The 22,099-nt window shown below is 38.2% G+C and overlaps 1 protein-coding gene across 3 annotated transcripts in view; it reads left to right on the top strand.

Moving 5' to 3' along the window:
- The window catches only part of LOC124721341 (exocyst complex component 1), a 274,341-nt gene that overhangs the window by 244,000 nt on the left and 8,242 nt on the right, over positions 1-22,099 (top strand). For all 3 annotated transcript variants that reach the window (XM_047246261.1, XM_047246259.1, XM_047246260.1), the window contains 2 exons: positions 5,714-5,867; positions 19,114-19,259. In XM_047246261.1, the coding sequence (XP_047102217.1) occupies positions 5,714-5,867; positions 19,114-19,259 (300 nt within the window). The remainder of the gene's footprint in view (positions 1-5,713; positions 5,868-19,113; positions 19,260-22,099) is intronic.

The following is a 22,099-nucleotide window of genomic DNA, read 5'->3' as shown; positions in this document are numbered from 1 at the left end:
AATGTGCTATATTGTTTATTTCCATTAATTGTGCAACATGATCAGATAGCCCATTAACAAATGAGTACACATTAATTGTTTCAACCTGAGCACTGTCAATAAAACTGTTATCAGCCAGTATCCAGCTATCATGCTGCACATGAGATGGAAAACTAACTATTGAAATAAGATTTAAACATCCAAATAATGATTCTAGTTCATTTTTCCTGTCTATATCTTTTCAGAAATCTACATCAAAATCTCCAAAAATGTGTAACAGTTTCTTCCTGTCTTACAGTTAACTTGATAATGCTTCTAGATTTCTCATAAATAGCTGAAAGTTTCCTAGAGGAAATCTGTAGATTGTTAAAATTATCAGATTAGTATTCTGCAGTAACAACTCACAAACACATGCTTCCGAGTTCTGAGCATCAAAAAACTATATTTGTTTCAATATTTTTGACGTTGTGTCTAACTTTTACATATGTTGCAACTCCTTCTTTTTCCATGTTAGCTCTTAATGAAAATATGCTAGTGTATAACCCCTGGTATTTAACTTCTCCATCTCTGTGGTTATGTGGTATTTCGTGAGACACAGAACATCTATCACTTCAGAATTTTCCATATTTTCTAAGCATACAAGAAGGTTTTTCAACCCCACAATGTTCTAATGAAACAAATGTCAGCACAGTCCCATCAGATTGCTGTGTAATGGATCCATGAAAGCCATCTGTTCAACTGCTTTGAGGCTGTCCTCCCCACCTTCCTGTCTTATGATAATCAATGTGTGTCTGCATTCCCACACGATTTTTCTAGTCTATAATTTTTCCAGCAGCTTAACAAGTCCGAGATGTTTTAGTCTTCTAATCTTCATCTTTTTGTAATGATTTTCAATAAAATTTAATTCTACACCACCAAGCTGTTAATGATATCTTTGTTTCTGCTCTTTACTGTCAACTTTTTCCCCTTGCAGCAGCATTCTATCTTCACTTCTGTCCTTATTTTGATGTTTAATGAGTCAATATTTTTTTTTCTTTTTTCACCTCATCATCAGTTTGGTTTGCTAAAATGTAACCAGATTTTTGTGTTATAGTCTGCCTATCCCTGCTTACAGGTCATGCACAAGGAAAATGCAAAAATATCTCTGTCTGGCACAGATATGATATTGATATTAATGAAAAAAAGATCAGCTTTCATCCTCATCTGAAAATGTTATCGACAGTTTTTGCTATGTTGCATAAAAAGGACTTTGTAAAACTGTGTAAATTTTTGAGCTAACATTCACTCATTCTCTCTTAGGCCAAACAGTTTTTCAACTTGCCTTTGTAAGTCTGATTTTCAGGAAGGCTGTGTTACCTGTGAACCATAGTATTGGTGTAAACCTCCCTTTCAATTTTTCATCAGCTGCCCCTTCATTGATTGTCCAACACAAAAGTCGAATAATACTGACAGTAAGTTGCTGTTTAGCTGTACTTTATTCCTCACAATAAATTTTCTCATAAAGTGAACTTAAGTAATTGATCATCATATTCAATGAGAAATATTGGTATAAGAAAAAATAGGTGGTTAGTGAAATATGAAATCCTAACACATATTTTGAAAGAGATTGTTTTTATTTTACACACATTCAAACATGTAGAGGAAATTTGCAGTAAATTTTGAAACCAGTTTCTGAAGATCACATTGTACAGTTATCAAACAATTTTTTTTTTAAAGACACTTACGCAATTCAATCTTTAGTAACCTCATTTGAAAGTGTTGTGTTAGCAATTGTGACAGGTAAAATATTAGATGCTAATGACTGATCATGTGCATCAGGAGGGTGGCAGAAAATGAGTGTCCAGACAGTACAGATACCAACCATCTATAGGATGCATGTATTACATTTCACAAAATGGACAGTGTCGGCATTCAAGAAAAGTTCAAAACAAACCATTAACTGCATCATGAACACTGAATGAAAAATGATGTGCCACAACGATCACTAAGGTTCACACTGTCATGATTAAAGATGAACTCCTTGGGAGTTACAAACCCTGCAGGATATTCAGCTAGGTATCCACTCTTTTAAAGATTGCATATAGAATCATATTGGTGTAACGGGCTGATAACAACTGGTGGAATGTGATGGCATGTAACTGACAGTGAAACGGTCTGTGGTAGAGGTTATTGTGAAATTTTCTATCCCTTAGCTGCAGATAATGTGATAATATGATAATACATTTTGTAGCCACAGAAAAAAAATCCAGAGACTGAATTTGTCTAGTGGCTCCAGGTAATATGGATTGCAATGTTACACACGTTTCAGGAGGGCTAGTTTGCTATACCAGAGTATGGTTTTTATATGCAGACCAGGAATCAAACAAAAGCAAATTATTGTGACCAGCTATTGGCCAAAAGCAGGCAGTGCTCATACCATAGTTGTAGTTCTCTTATACCCATTTTCTGACTCTTGCGTGCTGTGACATAAATATTCCCTGCTGCTCTTGCAAGGTCTCGGGGACAGAGAACCTCCAACTTCTTACAGGAAAATAAATAACATCCCAGTCAATTTACCATCCAGATTAATAGTCAGCATAATTGTGTATGAATGCATTAAGGCATTGAAATTAGTTGACCTTGCTATAACTCTCTTGGTGCCTCTGATTTCAAGGGTTCCTTTCATATGCATTTTCTCTTCAAATCCTGATTCGTTGGAGTTAAAAACAAATTCCTTACTAAACGATGGGACAAGTCTATCTGATTTGCAAATTTTGGGACCTATTCTGCAGTTTGCTATGCATCATCAAGTTGAATCTTTTTTTGAAATTTTGTTATTGTATGTCTTCCAATTCTGTACCACTGTTTGAAGTTATGCAAACATCCACTGGTTCCCTTGAAATTATTGTAATCTATGTTGTGCACAATTTGATGTGAATAACATAGTAGGTTACTATCATGCACATTCTATAAATTGTATCAAGCATTCTTGAGCAGTGCAAACACCAGCTTTTATAACAAGTGTGCTGTGTCCTACCTTGAATATCCATAGTTTTTCTTATGTGCTACGCATTCATATTGCTGTAGACGTATTTGAAATCTCTTTTTTTTACTATACTCCAGATGATCTTCCATGTACATAATTATGTTTAGTATGTGCCCCGTGAACTAAGATTGTCCTTTACTACGTTTCACTGGAGATGGGATTTGTGGCTCCCTGTCCAACAAGAATGATGAAATACATGACTCAACACTTGTTTCAATATCAGTTTCATTTGTTAAGCACATATCATTGTCATTGAAATCCTCATGTACATTGTCCGCACTGTTGAGCTTATATGACAGCAAACATTCCACCGACTCATAAATGCTAATATTTCATCTGCCACTTCTTTCTCACTCTGCAAAATTCCTTGGGTTCCGTTCTGATGAAATGTCAACTTTAGCCACTGTTATTGTAGGTATGCAATGTTTTCTTTTTTTATCATTGCCATTTCTGTGCTTTGTATCAATGCCACTAGCACTATGAGCTACTCGTCAACTAAGCAGTCCAACTACGGTCTATAGCCTCTTGCTGTGCTCACCATTGAATACCTCCAGTCCCATCCCTTGTTGCCATTAGCAGCCAATGTTATGGTTGCACAGTACACAATATGCGGGGTGTCAAGTGCCATAAATGTCATTAGCTTCTTGCGACCTCACGCTCAAGGGGTTGCTTGTTAGTTGTCTTGTGACATTACATTAAGGATTAAACTTGGCAGCATGAAACTTTCTTCTTTTATGTCAGTACAAGAATAATATCTGTTGCTCATTTGGAAAGCTCAGTGAACATTAATTCCATCTGCAACATTCTGTTTGTTCAAAGCTGGATTTTTATCACTCAGTGTAATAAAAACTAAATAATACGAGAAAATTAATCGACAGAAATATGGGTAGCTATTTAATTTCAATATCTGAGAAGTTTTGTAGTGAACAAAAAGCTCATTCATCCCTTTAATTATATTGATGATCCACATCTACATATGTACTCTGCAAGCCGCAGCAGTGGTGTATGTGGGAGGGTACCTTGTACCACTACTATTCATTTTCTTTCCTATTCCACTCACAAATAGAGTGAGGGGAAAAACAACTATCAATATGCCTCTATACCAGCCCTAATTTCTCTTATCTCCATAGTCCTTATGTGGAATGTACATTGGTGGCAGTGGAATTGTTCTGCATTAAACTTCAAATGCCAGTTTTCTAAATTTTCTTAAAATAATTTCACAAAAAGAATGTTTCTCCCTCCAGGGATTCGCATTTGAGTTCATGAAACATATCTGCAATACTCACATATTGATCTAACATACCAGTAAGAAATCTAGCAGCCAGCCTCTGAATTGCGTCAATGTCTACCTTTAATCCGACCGGGTGGGGATCTCGGACACTCAAGCAGTACTCGAGAATGGGTCACACTAGTAAAATTCTCCCAATAAACTGAAGGTGACTATTCGCATTCCCTACTAACATTCTTTCATGCTTCATTCATTTCATGTCGCCTTGCAACATTACTCCTAGTTAGTTAATCAATGTGACTGTGTCAAGACATGTACTACTAATGATGTATTCTACCATTACAGGATTGTTTTACCTACTCATCTGCATTAATGTACATTTTTCTACATTTAGATTACCCTACCATTCATCACACCAACTAGAAATTTTGTTCAAGTCATTTTATATCCTCCAACAGTCAGCTCAGTGCTGATACGCTGTACCCACAGCATCATCAGCAAACAGCCACAGATTGATGCCCACCCTGTCCATCAGATCATTAATGGGTACACAAAGTAAAATAATATAAATCAGTTCAGTTTTTTTTAATTTTATTTTTTTATTTAAGATGTTTTTAATTATTATTTTAAGTTAATGTAGGCGCATCAACTGTGCATTTGAGAGGCCAATTTTTTGACTCAGGATGCTGCCAAAAAATGTGATATAATGCACTGAGAACCAATAGGTTTGGGAACTACAGAAATGTGTATCAGTTATGTCATTTCAGATCATTATAAGGTTTTTCATTACAAACACTGTGTAATCGTGTGTTAGTAGTATAGCTCCCAGAATCAGTAAAATACAAATATTTATTCTACTTACATGCTATTAGTTAACATGTCGAGGTACTCCCCTTGTGCACTCATCCACTAGACCCAATATTCATACAGCTGTTCAAGACATTTTGGGAATCATTTACTGGAAAATGACTGCAGCTACAATGGCACATTTTCCATCACGTGTTCAGGATTCATGAAAACTTGTCTGTTATGCTTCATTATAACTGTAGGAACAGTTGGTAATCAGCAGTCATGAGGTCTGTATGAGTGAGTGAGTGAGTGAGAGAGAGAGAGAGAGAGAGAGAGATTTCTTAATTCCTGAATTTGTGATAATGTTCAGGTCTTATTGATTGTTCTCGTCTACCTTCCTCCTCCTTATATATGATTAATAATCTTTCCCCTCATTCATGTTTCCACAACTAATTTCTCTTCCCTCCATGAAGAAGGAACCTTTGATGTGCTGCTGTTTAGTTCTGTGTATTTCTCTGTGTAGCACTGGAGGCTGTTGCTTGTGAAGGTTACTAATAGCTGTTGCATCTGTCTTTTGTAAATTTAATGAGTTTTGTGAATGGTATTTACTGTTGATGTAATTGTCTTCGCTATCATTGTGTTTTATTCTTTATTTATAATGAGTAATGTTCATTTTTCAATGTTTGAAACAGGAGTTTGCTCAGACTGCAGAAACTATTTTCAAGAGTACAGACAGACGTAATGACTTAGACAAATGGTATCTGAAAATAGTATCGGCCATGTTTGAAGCTATTCCACGTAATGCTGCAGAGCATCACAAAACGCCACAAGAGGTTGTTAAAATGGGTAAGAAATACACAAGTCTCCTTCACTCTCAAGAATCTGCATGAAAAAATGTAACTTAGTGCTCTGTATAGTAATATGTGCTGTATGCCAAGTACACTGATGCATGTGACAGTCACTGTGTGCACAAGAAGCGATCTACTGTACACCACTTAAATATCTCATTTGAAAAGGAGAATGATTAATGGATAGTTACAGTGGTTTCACCACAATGGTGTTATACAAGAGGCACAGAATAATATTTTAATAGGATACCATCACCACTTCCGTGTAACATGTGCCAAATGCTGTTATGATGGTCTTGAGAATTGATAGCAATCACAAAGCTTATTTTTGTGTTATTCCTCCTTGCAGCTGTAAAGTTCTACAGCACAAAATAATCAAAGGATGCCATGCTTGGAGGCATGGGTCGTGTAAATAGGTTGAATAGCTATTGTGAAGACTGGACTATACTTCAAATTTCCTACCAGATTAAAACCATGTCCAGACCAGAGACTTAAACTGGAACCTTTGCCTTTCATGTGAAAAATGCTCTACCAACTGAGCTATTCATGCATGACTCATAAGCAGCGCTTACCACTTTGCTTCTGCTGGTGCTCCTCTGTTACTTTTAAAATTTCACAGAAGTTTTCCTGTATACCTTGTAGAATTAGCACTTCTGGAAGAATGGATATTCCGAAAAAATGGCATAGCCCTAGCCTAGGGGATTGTTTTCAGAAGGATTCTTTCACTCTGTAGTGGAGTATGCACTGATTTGAAACTTCATGGCAGATTATTAGTGTGCTGGACTGGGACTCAAACTCTGAATCTTGGCATTTCATGGGCAGTTGCTCTAGTGATTGAGCTATCCATGGAAAACTGATGAGCCCCTTCCACTGATTTTCTTCCACATGTACCCCTCTTCTATCTTTCAAACTTCACAAAAGTTCTCCTGCATACTTTATTATGCTGCAGAATGAAAGACTCATTCTATAAACAGTCCCTTAGGCTGTGACTAATCCATTTCTGTGCAGTATCCTTTCTTGCAGAAGTGCTTGTCTTGTAAGGTATACAGGAGATCTTCAGTTAAGTTTAGAAGGTAGGAGAATTGGTATTGATGGAAGTGAGGCTGGGAGATCAGATTATGAGTCAAGCTTGGCTAGCTTAGTGTATTAGAATACTTACACATGGGAGGCAAAGGTCCCAGGTTCGAAGCACAATCAGCAAGTTTTAATCTGGTAGGACATTTCAAATCAGTGCACTCTCCACTGTAAAGTAAAAGATTCATTCTCGACAAAACTTTCTCGCCTCCATTGCTCAAAGGATATTTATTGCTAAGATGTTTTTGTGTGCTACTTCTCATTCATGGCTGTAGTGACTGTCCCTTGAGTGCAGTATGTTGGGGAGGGGAGGTATGTGTATTTGATGTACATTACATTTAACACCTTCATATCAAAACCTGCCAACTGTGTGTTACAATAGCAGTTGCATGCATGTTTTCTCAAACATGCAGTTTGATGCTCTGATGAACTGGCCATGTGCATGCCAATAATGAAATTCAAGGCAGTCATTCCTGACTGTGGGTAATTGCTTGGGGCTGATGAGACTCAAGAGACGCACAGTTCTTCCTCTCAAAATACCTATAGTGCTCATTAGTCCTGTGTAGACTGATGATGACTGCCCCCTATACCTTGTGTGAAGGTGTCACCTCTCTGACATATGATTTGATGGTTTAAATTTACTTATTGGCATAATATGTTGCCCTGATATAGTTGGCATCAGACTTAACTTTATTAGTCTTGTGGTTTCTGTATCTATAAGAATTTTTAAACGTATCTTGAATGATATACAATGTTTCATGCGTAGCTACTTGATCTTATTTGATCAGTTGAACATGGTTTTCTTCGTTGTAACAGTTAATTACATTAGTTAGGTAATGCAGCAATTCTGCAGTTGTTACTGTTGTGGTTAGACATTATAGCTGCCATTGTCATCATCATCATCATTATTTTGCATCAGCTTCTCAATAAAGACCTCCTTTAGACTTTTTTCCATCTCAATTTGTTCTTGTTTCTTGGAATTCAGCAAACATATTCCTTGGTGCATACGCCTGGCTACATATACCACTGACTTCAATTTCATTTTCATTGCTGTCATAATTAAATCTTCCACAACAGTCAAAATTCATTGTAACAGTTTTAAAAACTTTATTTACTTTACCAAAAAACTCCAATTAAGCTTCAGTCTTGTTTTCTTATTCATCCTGCTGTTGTTGTCAACTGCCCTAAATTTGGACGTTTATGAACAGTTTCTGTGGCTTCATTGTTAATTTGTACTGCTGTCCTTTCAGTGTGTTGATCATATACTGTTTTGGTCATATTGTAACTGATATTCTGGCATACTTTCAAACTTGTTCTTTTTAGCTCTTTCATTTGTTGTTTATGTTTGCCTTCAGAGAAGTGAAAGGGTTCAATTAAGATATTTTACTTTTTTATTTTCCCAGGATCTGAGAATTTCATCTAAGTTTGCATAGTTTAAACAATGGAAACTCTAGATAAGAATATCAACAATGTAGGAGAAGATAGATTGCTTCTTAGTGTAAAGATGACACATTAAGAAGCAATCCATCTTTTCTACATTGTTGTTTGCACATTTTAGGTGATGTGACTCATCTTTCAGTTCTGAATGTCCCACTATCCTGATGAGGTCTAATGGAAGCCTTGCATTGACATTTGCATTCTTCAGTGTACTGATATAGGTACATCACAGGCAGGAGAGTCATAGTCATTGCTCCAATGTCACATTTTCTTAATGATTTGAAAACCCATTTCTGGATGAGGAGCCTCTGTGAGACATTAAATTTTGAGAATGGTGACATCAAAGTTTCTTCAGACTGTGTTTGGTACTCTAGTTATGTGGCCTATTAGTTATCTGTATAAGATGGATGACTAATGTGCATCCTCCATGTCATCAAAAGTGTTGCTAATGTTTTCCTTCTCTGTATAGTATTTCTATTATAATTAGCTTTAAATCCTCAATTTCTCTTGAACATGTGCCGGACTCCACCTAAGAGCTTTTTCATGTGTGTAATATTGTTTGCAGTGTGCATAAGGAACTTTGTTAAATAATTGACATTTTTTGTATTATAATATTCATTTTTTGAAATACTTTGTATTTATTTTTATTCTGAAGATTAAAAGTGTAATACTACTTGAAATTCTAAAGTGAATTAGAAAGTTGCATCCTGGACAGTTTCTTTATTGCTTCATAAAATATAGTCATTTCAACTTGAGGTCCATTTTGTGCTTGTCAAATATATTGTGTGTTTGTTTTCTTCTGAAACTAGTTATTAAAGGCATACATGTTCATTTCTGCTATTTTAAATAGCTATTTCTGTCCTTTCTCATATCATATCTGATTTCGCGCTGAATTTTTGTTTAAAAAGTGATGCTGCATTTTTGGGTAGCTACCATCAAGAATTTTCACTCCCACAATATTTTAGTAACTACATTATATCTTCCAGTGAATAATGAGTGAACAACTTCTTTCCAGCATTGCTTTCCGTAAAACTTCTTTGCTCTCCTATATACGTAGCTTGGAACTTAACTAGTGGCAACACTGCTGTGGAGACACTATGCAATGGAATGTACTATTGTAACTGATAGCACACATTGGTGACACACCTACCTTACCTCCGAGCAAATGAACTCGCCCATCCCACGTCAGCGGCATGCGCACAATCAAAGGAAACACAGTCACTTGTGAGCGAGCAGTCTAATGTAACGGTATCATTATGTTTTCAAAACAGGAACAACGGAGTTGGATCAAGATTGAATGCGACAGAGGCCATACAGCATGACAGTGTCATCAAGGTCTTCAACAGGCATGCAGGGAATCGGGATTGCCATACAGAACAGTGACACATTGGGCAAAAGCCTTCAACAAAGGTTGGCAAACAGTGGCAGACACACGTCGGGCAGGCCATACTAGCCTCTCTGAAGCTGCTGTTGTCGCATTAGTGGACAGTGATCGACACTATATGATTCGTGAGGTCGCCCACGAAACCAGATTAGTGCATACGACTGTGCTTCACATCCTGAAGGAACGCATGGGCATGCAAAAAATTGCATCACGATGGATTCTGCATGACTTGACAGAAATGCAGAAATGGATGCGTTACGACGCTGCTCAGACGCACTTGGAGCGCTATGAGCTTGAAGGAGAGGCTTTCTTACACTGTATTACAACACTAGATGAGACATGGGCCACATCCCACAAGCCAAAACTGAAATGCCAATCCAACAAATGACGTCATTATGGGTCGCCGTGAAAGTCGAAATTGCATCAGAGCCCCAGTATGGTGAAAGTTATGGTGATTCTCACGTACGACTGCGATGGCGTTATCCTAACGCATTACGTTCCTCCATGGCAGACCATCAGTGCACGGTATTACTGTTCGGTTTTGGAGCATCACCTGTGACCAGCTTTGCGAAAGAAGCGGCGACACTTTCTTTGCAACCCACCCATCATTTTGACTGACAATGCGCAGGCGCATACAGCGCAAGCTGTGGTTGCTCTGTTCAGCCGATGGGACTGGGAAGTACTGTACCATCCACCATACTCCCCGGATGTAAGTCCTTGTGACTTTGATTTGATTCCGAAGATGAAGAAACCACTTCGTGGCTTTCGCTTCAGAACTGTTCCAGAGATTCGACAGGCAGTAGACCGCTCCATTCGCACCATCAACAGAACAGGCTGTGCTAATGGTATACTATGCCTTCCACATTGCTAGCAACGAGTTCTACACAATGCTGATGACTACTTTGAAGGACAGTAGCAGGTGCAAACATGTAACTATTTTGTATCGGTTGTTAATAAATAGTTGCCACTATTTAAGTTCCAACCCTCGTATAAAGTAATCCAGTAAACAAAACACGAGGAAAGACAACTCACCTAGAACTGATCAATAACAGCCTAACACAGTATGTTCATCTAAATATGCATGATTAATTTGCAATTCACAGTTAAGTGTATGGCAGAGGGTTCATCAAACCACCTTCAAGCTACCCCTCCATGGATCCACTCTCTTACAGCGTGCTGGAAAAACTAGCACTTAAATCTTTCTGTGTGAGCTCTGATTTCTCGTATTTTATCATGTGATCATTTCTCACTATGTAGGTGGGTGCCATCAGAATATTTTTGCATTTGGAAGAGAAAGTTGGTGATTGAAATTTCACCAGAAGATTCTACCGCAACGAAAAATGCCTTTGTTCTAGTGACTTCCACCCTAATTCACACATCATGTCCGTTGCGCACACTCTCTCTCTCCTATTTTGTGATAATACAAAATGAGCTGCCCTCCTTTGAACTTTTTCGATGTCCTCCATTAGTCTCATATGATGCAGATCCAACACCCCACAGCAATACTCCAGAAGAGGGCAGACAAGCATGGTGTACGCAGTCTCTTTAGTTGGCCAGTTGCATTTTCTGAGTGTTTTACCAATAAATCTCTGTCTTTCGTTTGCTGTACCCACATTATCTACATGATCATTCCAATTGAAGTTATTCATAATTGTAATCCCTAAGTATTTAGCTGAATTTACAGCATTTTGATTTGTGTGATTTATCATGTAACCAAAATTTAGTGGATTTCTTTTAGTATTCTTGTGGATAACTTAGCACTTTTTATCATTTAGAGTAAAGTACCACTTTTTGTGCCATACAGATATCTTGTCTAAATTATTTTGCAGTTGATTTTGATCACCCGATGACTTTACAAGATGGTAAATGATAGCATCATCTGCAAACAATGTTAAGAGCGCTGCTCAGATTGTCTGCTGTGGCACAGATACTTACTTGCCTTGGAGCTACCACCGTCTATATTCTCAAGTCTCCATAACCACACAGATATTCAAATGCATCCAGTCCAAGTGGAAGCATCATTGACACTGATTATGCCTGGTTATTCAGGTTAACTGAAAATGGGGGTGGGGAGGAGGTACAGACAGAAGAGACAGGTGATACTTCAGATGAAGTATGACATAGGGGAAGAGGGAGAATTGGGATGAGGTATTATATAAGAGGAACAGATTCCATCTAAATAGTTCAGAGTATTAAGTGTTGTGCAGGGTTTCCAAACAGGGTGGGTACTGAAACAGCTTTTGAAGGCATTGCATTGACGTAGTATACCCATGACTGTAATGTGGTAGGATGTGTTAGTCGAGTGTACAGGGCAAGTGTTCCTGGTAAGTTATCATCAAGAGGAGGATGAGGAGTATTTTGGGTAAGAAGTTAATTTTGTTGTCTGTTATGATATTCTTTACACCACTGTGTAAGTGGGTCTAAGACTTCTATGGGTGACTACCTCACTGCTTTCTGTGCCACACTGAGGCTGAGTGAAGTAGAGTGTAAGTCATTTCTCCTTCTAATTTATGAATGTTACGATCATTTTCTAATTGTGATAAATTGTTAATGACAAACTTAATATGGGAATAAATGTACAGGATGCTCCATATGTGTGGAATCACGATTCTAAAACAAAGAGAAGTGAGTAAACAATAATCTAAAGTCAAGTAGTGTGAGATGGAAGAGGGGACAAAACCTGTGAAGCTATTGTTACCAACACAGCAGCCATTTGGGGTAAGGGGGTCATGTGACATATCAAGCAGACAGAGAATTACTTGAAAAAAGCAATGGTGTGTCTCATTTGAGCAGAACTTTTTTTAATTCTCGGGTATGTCACATTTAGTACTGAATAAGGCAAATGCCAATGGTAACACATAAAGGCTACAGGCTGTGTTAGGCATGTTATAAGGTTGTTATCCACTTCACTATTCCTCATGGGGTTTAACTAACACATGTAGTGGAATATGAACACAAGTATGAACAAACTGCTCCTTGAGGTGTGAAAGGCTTCTGGTCTTTATAACAGGCACTACATTCACACATCCCTACAGATAGAAATCCAAAGGACTTAAATCTGGGGAACATTATGGCCACTCCACTGAATCTCTGTGACCTATCAGTCTCTGAGGAAACTGGATATCCACGTATGCCTGGACAGCTAGCTGGTAATAAGTTAGTGCACCATAGTATTTAAAGAAAGTTGGAAAGCACATCTTTGTCTAACAGCTGCAGATAATGAGGTGATGTTAGTGTACCCTGTATGAAGAAGTGCCCAGCAATATGAGAACTCCATATTCCATTCCAAACTATAAATTTTGATGTACCAACTACCCTCAATGGATCCATCCAGTGACAGCTACCACTTGATTAGTATCTGTATTTCTGTTTATTTACCTCTCCAATCACATAAAAATTAGCTTCATCAATAAATAGTAAATTGTAGGGGAAATGATGGTTTTCATCCAATTTGCTCATCTCAAATTCTGCGAACTCAGTGATCTACATCGTCCTAGATGAGATTTTTAACATTTGCTTTTTTGAAGGGTGCCATTTATGTGTGGCCACCGTTCATTGTTGATTTTCAGCTGATCCCAGTTTTGCTGCAAGATGCAGTGAGTACTGCATTATGGACTCGTTTAGTTAAAATGGAAGAAAAAAAAAAAGCCAGACCAACAGTTGACCTTGCTTCATTTGTGGCCATTCTGAGTTGTTCAACTTTTGGTTTATCTGCAACAGAACCAGTTTCATGGAATTTTGTGACCAGTTTCACCACCACACACTGTGTAATATGTGGTCTATGATCAGCATTGGTTGAAGTCCTCTGTGATAATATGGGTACTCCCCTCTTCTGATATCAGGAAGATCTCAGTTTGGTTTGTGTTATTGCCATCAGCTTTGCTTCACCTGTAGGAAGAAACATCAGCCATAACTTGAGAATAAATAAAGCTATGCTCAGACGAAAGTACCATTGTTTTTCTCATGTAATTCTGTGTGTGTCACATGACCCCCTCCCCACCCCTCTCCATTTGGAAATTACAAGTTGCATTTACAATGGCAACTTCAAAAATGGCTGCAAGGTTGGTAACATAGCCTCACAGGGTTTTCCCTCTCCCATCTTGTACTACTTGACTTAACTTTTCTGTTTATTCACCCGTTTTAGTTTCAGAATTGTTGTTTCACACCTGTGGACTACCCTGTACAGTGAGGCAGTTGTCAGTAATCCCAACTGTTTAAAGAATTGTCTGTGAGGTTCTAGAGTTGGCCCCATATATTTGACTTACATGCTTCTTTGTCGCAAATGTTTACATCTTCAGAGTCAGGTTATTCCAGAATAGGATGCTGTGAGACATTACTGGGTGAAAATGAATAAAGCAAGTTATCTTCTCACATCCTCATGAGGGAAGCACGGGACAGTGGCTTTACATTTCTTGTTGTAAAATTTGGGCATGATAACTGACTGTAAGACTATGATATCAATGTATTTCACTAACTCGTTCCTACAGCAGATTTGGCATACATGCATGAGGGACTTTTTAAGGGGAATGGTTGGTAGTTGTCAAATTGGAAGTACTGTTGGTGATTGGTTTCTGTATCATGACCAGAGGATTTTATGACAGGTGGAGATAAACACCTAAGAAGATAATGTGTTGTATTGGGAAGGATGAGGTGAAACCAGTTAGGGATTAGATGTTGAGGTTCTGGTGGAAAGAGTGGAGACACTGGGGTCATATAATGAAGATGGGGTCATGTTGGTGCCCATTGCAGTTCCACATATTTATTTGTAGGTTTGGCCTTCAAAGCAGAAACAGTTATACATCATTAAACACTGTCTCTAATCCGTTCTTTTAATTTTCTATAACTTCATCTTATTAGCTATTTAAATTCCATATATGCCTGTTATTGGTACAATAATTTATATTTAAAATTATTTTTCATACATTTTTTTTTTATTTTTTTAAATCCTCTTCTGTTGTATTTTGTCTCTTGACTATCTAACCATAAAGTCTTGCCCTTTCTTGCCCTGGCAGTTCAGAAAACTGTCCTTAGTCCTACAAACTACTGTCTAGCACTTTGTATCCCTCCCAATGAACTTACTAATAAGATCTTTATTTCTAGCTGTCACCCGTCTTCTCTTAAAGAACTTCTTTTCCAGTTCCATTAAACCCTTATCCTCAATACTCATATTCAGTTCTCAAATCTGTACTAACTGCCTCTACTCCTAACTGCTCCTACTCATTTTGAAAAATTCTTTTACTCTCTGACAATAATTCCATGCATCTCATTTCCGTTATAGGCACTGTTGGTGTGTAACAACTAGAGTGACATCTTGACAGCATGTAAGGAATTTCTCTCATCTGCTTACACTGTACTCCCAGCCAAGAGTACTTCTACCCAGTAAAGAACCTATAACTACAACCTGCCCCATTATCAACCTCTTAGACTCCAAACAGCAAATTTACCCTGTTTGCTGATGATACCACAATTCTAATTGATAATTTGATAGATCACAATATTGAACAAACTACAAATACTGTTTTTAATGACATCTTAAATTGGTTCTCCTCAAATGGTCTCACTCAATGCAAATAAAACTCATTATATGAGGTTCCATACACCACAAAGTAATCTCGATGAAATTAACATAAAATGTAGAGATCAACCAATACAGAAAGTTGAAGATACAAAATTCCTGGGTGCTTATATAGACAGCAAGTGTAATTGGTCAGTTCACGTTCTTCATCTATGTAAAAAACTTAGCTCGGCAACATTTGCATTATGGGTAATTTCTTCAGTGGCAGAAGTTGACATGATTAAGGTTGCCTACTTTGGCTACTTCCACTCATTGATGTCATATGCTATCATATTCTGGGGGAACCAACCACTTGCAAAAAAAGTTTTCACCCTCCAAAAAAAAGCAATCAGAATAATGTGTGGGGTCTATCAAAGACACTCTTGCAGGCACTTGTTTCGGAAGATAGGTATCCTAACAACTGCCTCACAGTATATTTTTCCCTTGCTGACCTTTGTGTGCAAAAATTATTATATCTACCAAGACAACAGTAAATTCCATGGCTATAACACCAGAAACAAAAACAATCTACATCACTCTGGTACAAAAAGGAGTTCACTACTCCAGCATTAAGCTGTTCAATGCTCTCCCACTACATATCAAATGTGTTCATACAGAACTGCCAAAATTTAAACAAGTTCTCAAAGATTACCTGACAGAGAAACCTTCTTATACTGTGGATGAATATTTGAAAGAAAATGTATACCATCACTAAACTTATTGTGTCTAGAAGTAGTTCAGTTGATTTTATTGTCCATTTAAGCATTAGCACACTTTTTGTAACAACAGATTGGCTGTACCTGTATTTACTCTTGTAGGCCTAATATCTGATTTAACTTTTTGCTCTTATTTTTAACCTTTATTTGAAACTCCTTTTTCTGTTAAATGGTTGTTATGTTATCTAGCTGACATTGTATCTATTACTGTATTTATAGTATGTCTTACTTAAAACTATGTACAATTTGGCATTGAATTGCCCTTGTATTTATTGTAAGTTTAAATTGAAACCTTTACAATTTGACACATTCCATATCCTTGTGATTGACCCACTAACTGGATCTACGGAACATGAAATAAATAAATAAACAGCGTACCTTACTGACCTAATCAGCCTTTATCATCTCCAGAGGCTTCCTTTAACACCCCCCCCCCCCCCCACACACACACACACACACACAAGAAACACCCTGCTGCTGCTGCTGCTGCCGAACACCATCTCCAGGCTCTCAGTGCTGTCATGAACATACTTTCCAGAAACCTGACCCTCACAGAAGTTTCGTCCCCTCTAAATGTTTCACTTTTATCCCCAAATACACGTTTGTACTTGCTGAAATAATAAAGGACCTGTTTTCTGTTACTCATTTACTTCAGTGCAAAAGATTTCTTCGCCACCTACCTTATGTTATGTTAATTGGGGACCTAGAAACGATGGACAGGCTCCATCCCCGCCGCAGCCACAGTGGTCCGCAACCCCACGACGACTACCGCAGTCCAGTTCACCCCTCTGTCACCCCACACCGAACCCAGGGTTATTGTGCGGTTCGGCCCCCGATGGACCCCCCCCCCCCCCCCCCCCCCCAGGGAACATCTCACACCAGATGAGTGTAGCCCCTATGTTTGCGTGGTAGAGTAATGGTGGTGTACGCGTACATGGAGAACTTGTTTGCGCAGCAATCGCCAACATAGTGTAGCTGAGGCGGAATAAGGGGAACCAGCCCACATTTGCCGAGGCAGATGGAAAACCGCCTAAAAACCATCCACAGACTGGCTGGCTCTCCGGACCTCGACACAAATCCGCCGGGTGGATTCGTGCTGGGGACCAGCGCTCCTTCCCGCCCGGGAAGCCATGCGTTAGACTGCACGGCCAACCGGGCGGGCGCCACCTACCTTACTCTCCACATCCTGCCAGAAGCACACACTGACATGGTGTCAGCCCCTTCCACTCGACTAGCCAATGACAGTCTCCCAGGAATTCCTCACTTCCAACCTGGCTTAACTTTCCTTCTCCAAATCTCCCCCAGTGTGTCAAATATTACATCTATGAGACAAAAACCAATCCTGACCTTATCATCCTTCTTATTGACCCCACCACTGTTGTCACAAATCAGTTACAAGCCATACCAGTGTGATTCCATTACATGACCTCACGCATCTCCTGCGTCCTATGACCTGACTTATTGACATCCTCACACTGTTAATCCCTTGTGGGTCTGATTCAAGAGATTGAGAAGGTCCAAAGAAGAGTGGCAAGATTCGTGACTGGTACATTTAGCCATCGCGAGAGCATTACAAATCTCATAGAAAGTTTGAAGTTGGACACACTTGCAGATAGACGACGCGCTAAACAGAAGGGGCTGCTCTCTAAATTCCGAAATTCAATCTTCATCGAGGATTTAGAGCATATATGATTACCACCAACAGCCCTCCGCCACACACTGCTTGGTGGCTAGCAGAGTATATATGTAGATGTAGATGTAGGTTTCACAGAACAAATTACAGAATATTTCTGAACCATCCCATGTGGGAAAAATGTATACTTAAATCTTTCTATGAGGGCTCTGGTTTCTCTAATTGTATCAAAACATTTGTTTCTCCCTATGTAGGAAGTCTACAAAACATTTTATCATTTTATGTAAAAAGCTGGTGAATATTTTTTTTTCTTCTACTATAGAACAAGTAGAATCATTGACCACCAAATTTGCCATTGACATTTTTACACTTGCTTAATTTGGTATTGTTACTAGGAGTAAATTCATTCTGTATTCAGAAGTCATTAGTTAGTGCTATAAACCACACAGATATTTTAAGAGAGTTAGAAATGGTCCAGATGCTGGCATCTGAATGATAAAATAATGCAGATTGTGTAAATGAAGTTTGTAATGAAATATTTTAAGTTTATCTGCAGTAAGTGTGTTACAATCTGTTACGATTGAGCATTATTTCATGAACAACAACAGAAATAGTATTTCATATGTACATTGTTTTGATTCCTAGCTGGACTTGAAATAATCACTAATAAATCACAAGACAACTAAAAACATTTTACTTGTGGTCATGAAAACTAGTAAAGTAAATGTTGTTCTCACATTAAACAATAATTGGTTCTGGTAAATTTGACATTGGGAAAAAGTCTAGAAATTTCAGGGATCTTTTTAAAATATGAAATAAAGTTGTCATCCAGAATCAGAATTATTTGTGGAGTTGACACACATCTGTTTAAGCAACTAGAATATTAACCATAACCTCACAGTATGCCAATCCACTGATGGAATTTGTTGTCAACAATCCATTGCACTTTGAGAGTAAGACAGAGATTCATAAATACAATCTCAAAGAAAAAATGATCTGCACCTCCCTGTAGTGAATCTGACTTTTGCACAAAGAAGAAATTGTAATACAAAGTTGTAATATTATCTGACAGTTTGCCCAAGGGAATAAATCATGTATCTGGCAGACAGTAGAAGTATTGCCAAATACGGTTTAAAGTTGTTCCTTCTTAATAATTCCTTCTTACCACATCCCATGTCATAATGTATTTCATGAATCTAATTATAGAATCAAAATTTATAATGCAGGTTCATTTTGAGGAGGAGTAGGAGCAGAGTTGTGTGCAGGAGGTTTCATATTGGAAGAAACCTTTGATATTATAACTGTACTCAGATATTTTAGACATAATGGTAGTGCTTCAATTATCTTGTAGGGTACAGTATTTGCAGTCATATTTTTTGAGCGGTAAGTGTGTTCAAAAACTTGAATTTCACGTTCATATGTCTTCTATATTGTTTCATTTTGCAGAAAATTTTCATCACCTGCATGCTCTGCTGTCCCAGTTAAAAATTGCTGTTTTAGATGGGTTACGAAAAGAAGCAAAACAGAAGTATAGTGAAGCTCTGAAAGCATATGTTACACAGTATTTTGGAAGACCTTTGATAAAATTAAATGTAAGTTACTTTGTGATGAAATCTGTGTACAAATTCTGTCCACTATTTATGTTTCCTGTGCCTTTCCTTATTCATTGTCCAGCAATGCATATGCTACCAGCTGACTAAGAGCTAAGAATGTGAGCACAAAAAATACATTAAATTTATTCATCAGTGTATTTAGCTGACCAAACTTTTGTTCATACTTGGATGTAAAATGACACTTTCCAAAGATGAAATTGTTTCAAGTTTAAGGCCTTGTAGCTAGCTAAATCATTCAGCATCTGTGATCTGCATAATTTGACAGTGTCACCTTAGAATACAAGCAAGATATTAAATATTTTGAGATAAGAAAGTAATGAAAAAGATATGATCTAAGACTTACGATAAGTTAATGAAAATGAAAATGAGTAAGATTCCTGAAAATAATCTTTCCTCCTGTAGGCCATGCACATTCATAACACCTTTGAAACAGGAGCATATCATACAAATTATACATAGATATGGAATACAAATAATTTTATCAGTAAAGGTGACAAATCACCAAATAGCTGAGGCACTGAGTTGTTGACAGGAACATAACCAAAACATAACATTGTTAGCTTTTGGGCAAATCCTTCTTCATAGCTATGAAACAAACGAACGCACGAGACCATGTGACCTGTACAACCATGTTGCTCTTGCAGATTATGTAGTGCCAGTACTGCAGCTGGACGGGATGAGGAAATAGGGACAAGGAGGTGAAGAGTAGGAGGGAGGGTTGGGGAAGTGTGGTTGAAGCTAAGAAGGAGAGGCAGTAGATGCACAGGGTATGAATGTGACACTGGTGAGTTCTTTCTGGCTGCAGGCAGGGCGAGATGTGCACAGTGACATTGAGGAGTGGTTTGGGAGGTGGAGATAAAACAATTGAAGAAAGAGACTGTGGAGAAGAGAGTGTGCATGCAAGATGAATGAAGTTGGGGGCACAGTTGGACATGGTTGTGGAGCGGAGGCTAACAGAGATTTAAGCCAGGGAATTTGGGGATCGAATGATGTTTCGCAAGGTCTAGTCCCATCTACAGATCAGCAAATCAGAGGAGCTGGAGTTAAGGGGAAGGATCTGGATGACATGGGTTGTGAAACAGCCATTGAAATTGAGAATTATGTGCTCAGCAGCATGTTTTGCTATCCTGCCAGAGGCAGAGCTACCTATGAAGGCAGTCAGTGTCATCTGCCAGCTTTAACTTCTGTAAAGTATTTTATGTGGTCATGACACCAGCCAGCTGTCTACCCAGATAAATGGCCAGTGTCAAGTTGTGGCCAAGAGACTCAACAGGAACTGACACCCAGTGGCAGAACTCACTGCTGAGCATAAAATTCTGAATTTTAGTAGCAGGTACACAGTCCATGCCATCTTGATTCCCCCAACACCAGCTTCTCTGATTTATGTTGATGCGCCTTACCCTTGTAACACATTCTATGATTGTTTTCTGCACACAACTCCTTCTGCCTGCATCTAGATTGAGTTCATCAGTGCCACATTTCTATCCGATTCTTCTGCCACTTCATACCAGCTATCAGCCACACTTCCTCCCACTCCCCAACTACTTGCTTTCCTTGTCCACTCCACCCACCACTCACATCGGTTGAACTACAGTGCCAGCACGATGTAGTCAGCCAAGAAAATGTAGCCATACAGGGGTGTGTGCGTAGTTATTTATCATATAAGATTGTAATTTTGAAGATTTAAGGATTTATTTATTTCTGAAATATTAAAATTTCGTAGAACAGTTTAAAGTGTACTGGGTGGTTATAATTAAAGTGCAGCTACTCACTAAGGTCCAGTGCGCACTGTAATTATCATATGGCAGCGAAACTTGGTAGGTACGGTAATGTGGAACTGATTTACACGGCGCTATTAATGCAAACAAGATGGTATAGAGATGTTTCCATATGTAATGGATTAGGAATGGAACATGGGCAGAAAAGGTGTGACAAGTTAGAAAAATAATGTTGATTTTATTATTAACTGTTATGAATTGCCAGATAACAATATGGATGTCTACCAAACAGTGTATGGCGCCAGATTTGAACCTTGTGGCCAAAATTGGAAGTAATTGTTTTCCAACATAAATCAGTTCCCCTTTAATGCATTAGCATATCTACCAAGTTTTGCTCCCGTACATTAATTACAGCCCGCACTGAAGCTCCGTGAATAACTGCACTTTAATTATAACCAGCCGGTATTTGTAAGTAAAAGCATTCTCTGCAAGGACAAGCTCTGTCTGTACTTTCGTGTGTACTTGACATACTTCTCTTCAGGGTGAAGTTTTAGGTCTTATTGGTGACCCTGCAGTTTTAACTTGTATTTGATATCAGATTCAGTGTGATACTATTCTTTAAACTGAGATAATGTTGTGATTTTGACTATTATGCTTTAAAATTAATGTGTTACAAACTTTTCATTGTTCTGTTCCTCAGTGTATGCATTATTAATGGATTTTCCTTAATATGAGGAACACATCGATACAGTAAATAGGGATTAAGAAGAAACTGCTATTTGAGTACAATCTGTGTACCATTTCCCAATACTGCATTAGTCTTAGTCAAACATCCCTAAGGGACTCACAAATTTTTTGTGATTATATGCATGACAAACATGTGTCCCTGAGCCAGTGCAGGACTCCTTCCTTTCCTGTGCTGCAGTCTTACCCTCTGACTATATCTTTTTCCAGACTTTGTCTGTTGAACAGATGCATTGTTGACAACCTGGCTCGTGTAAGACATCAGTTGTGGTACTTCCTTCTCTTTTTCCCAAGCATTTGTTTACAATACTCCTTTCACATAACTCATGTTTGGTACCCACATCTGGGTCTGACCTC

This window comes from Schistocerca piceifrons, chromosome X (genome assembly GCF_021461385.2).
Source record: "Schistocerca piceifrons isolate TAMUIC-IGC-003096 chromosome X, iqSchPice1.1, whole genome shotgun sequence".
Taxonomy (NCBI): Eukaryota; Metazoa; Arthropoda; class Insecta; order Orthoptera; family Acrididae; genus Schistocerca; species Schistocerca piceifrons.
Note: the sequence above shows the minus strand (reverse complement) of the source record. Positions and strands in the feature narration are given on the sequence as shown.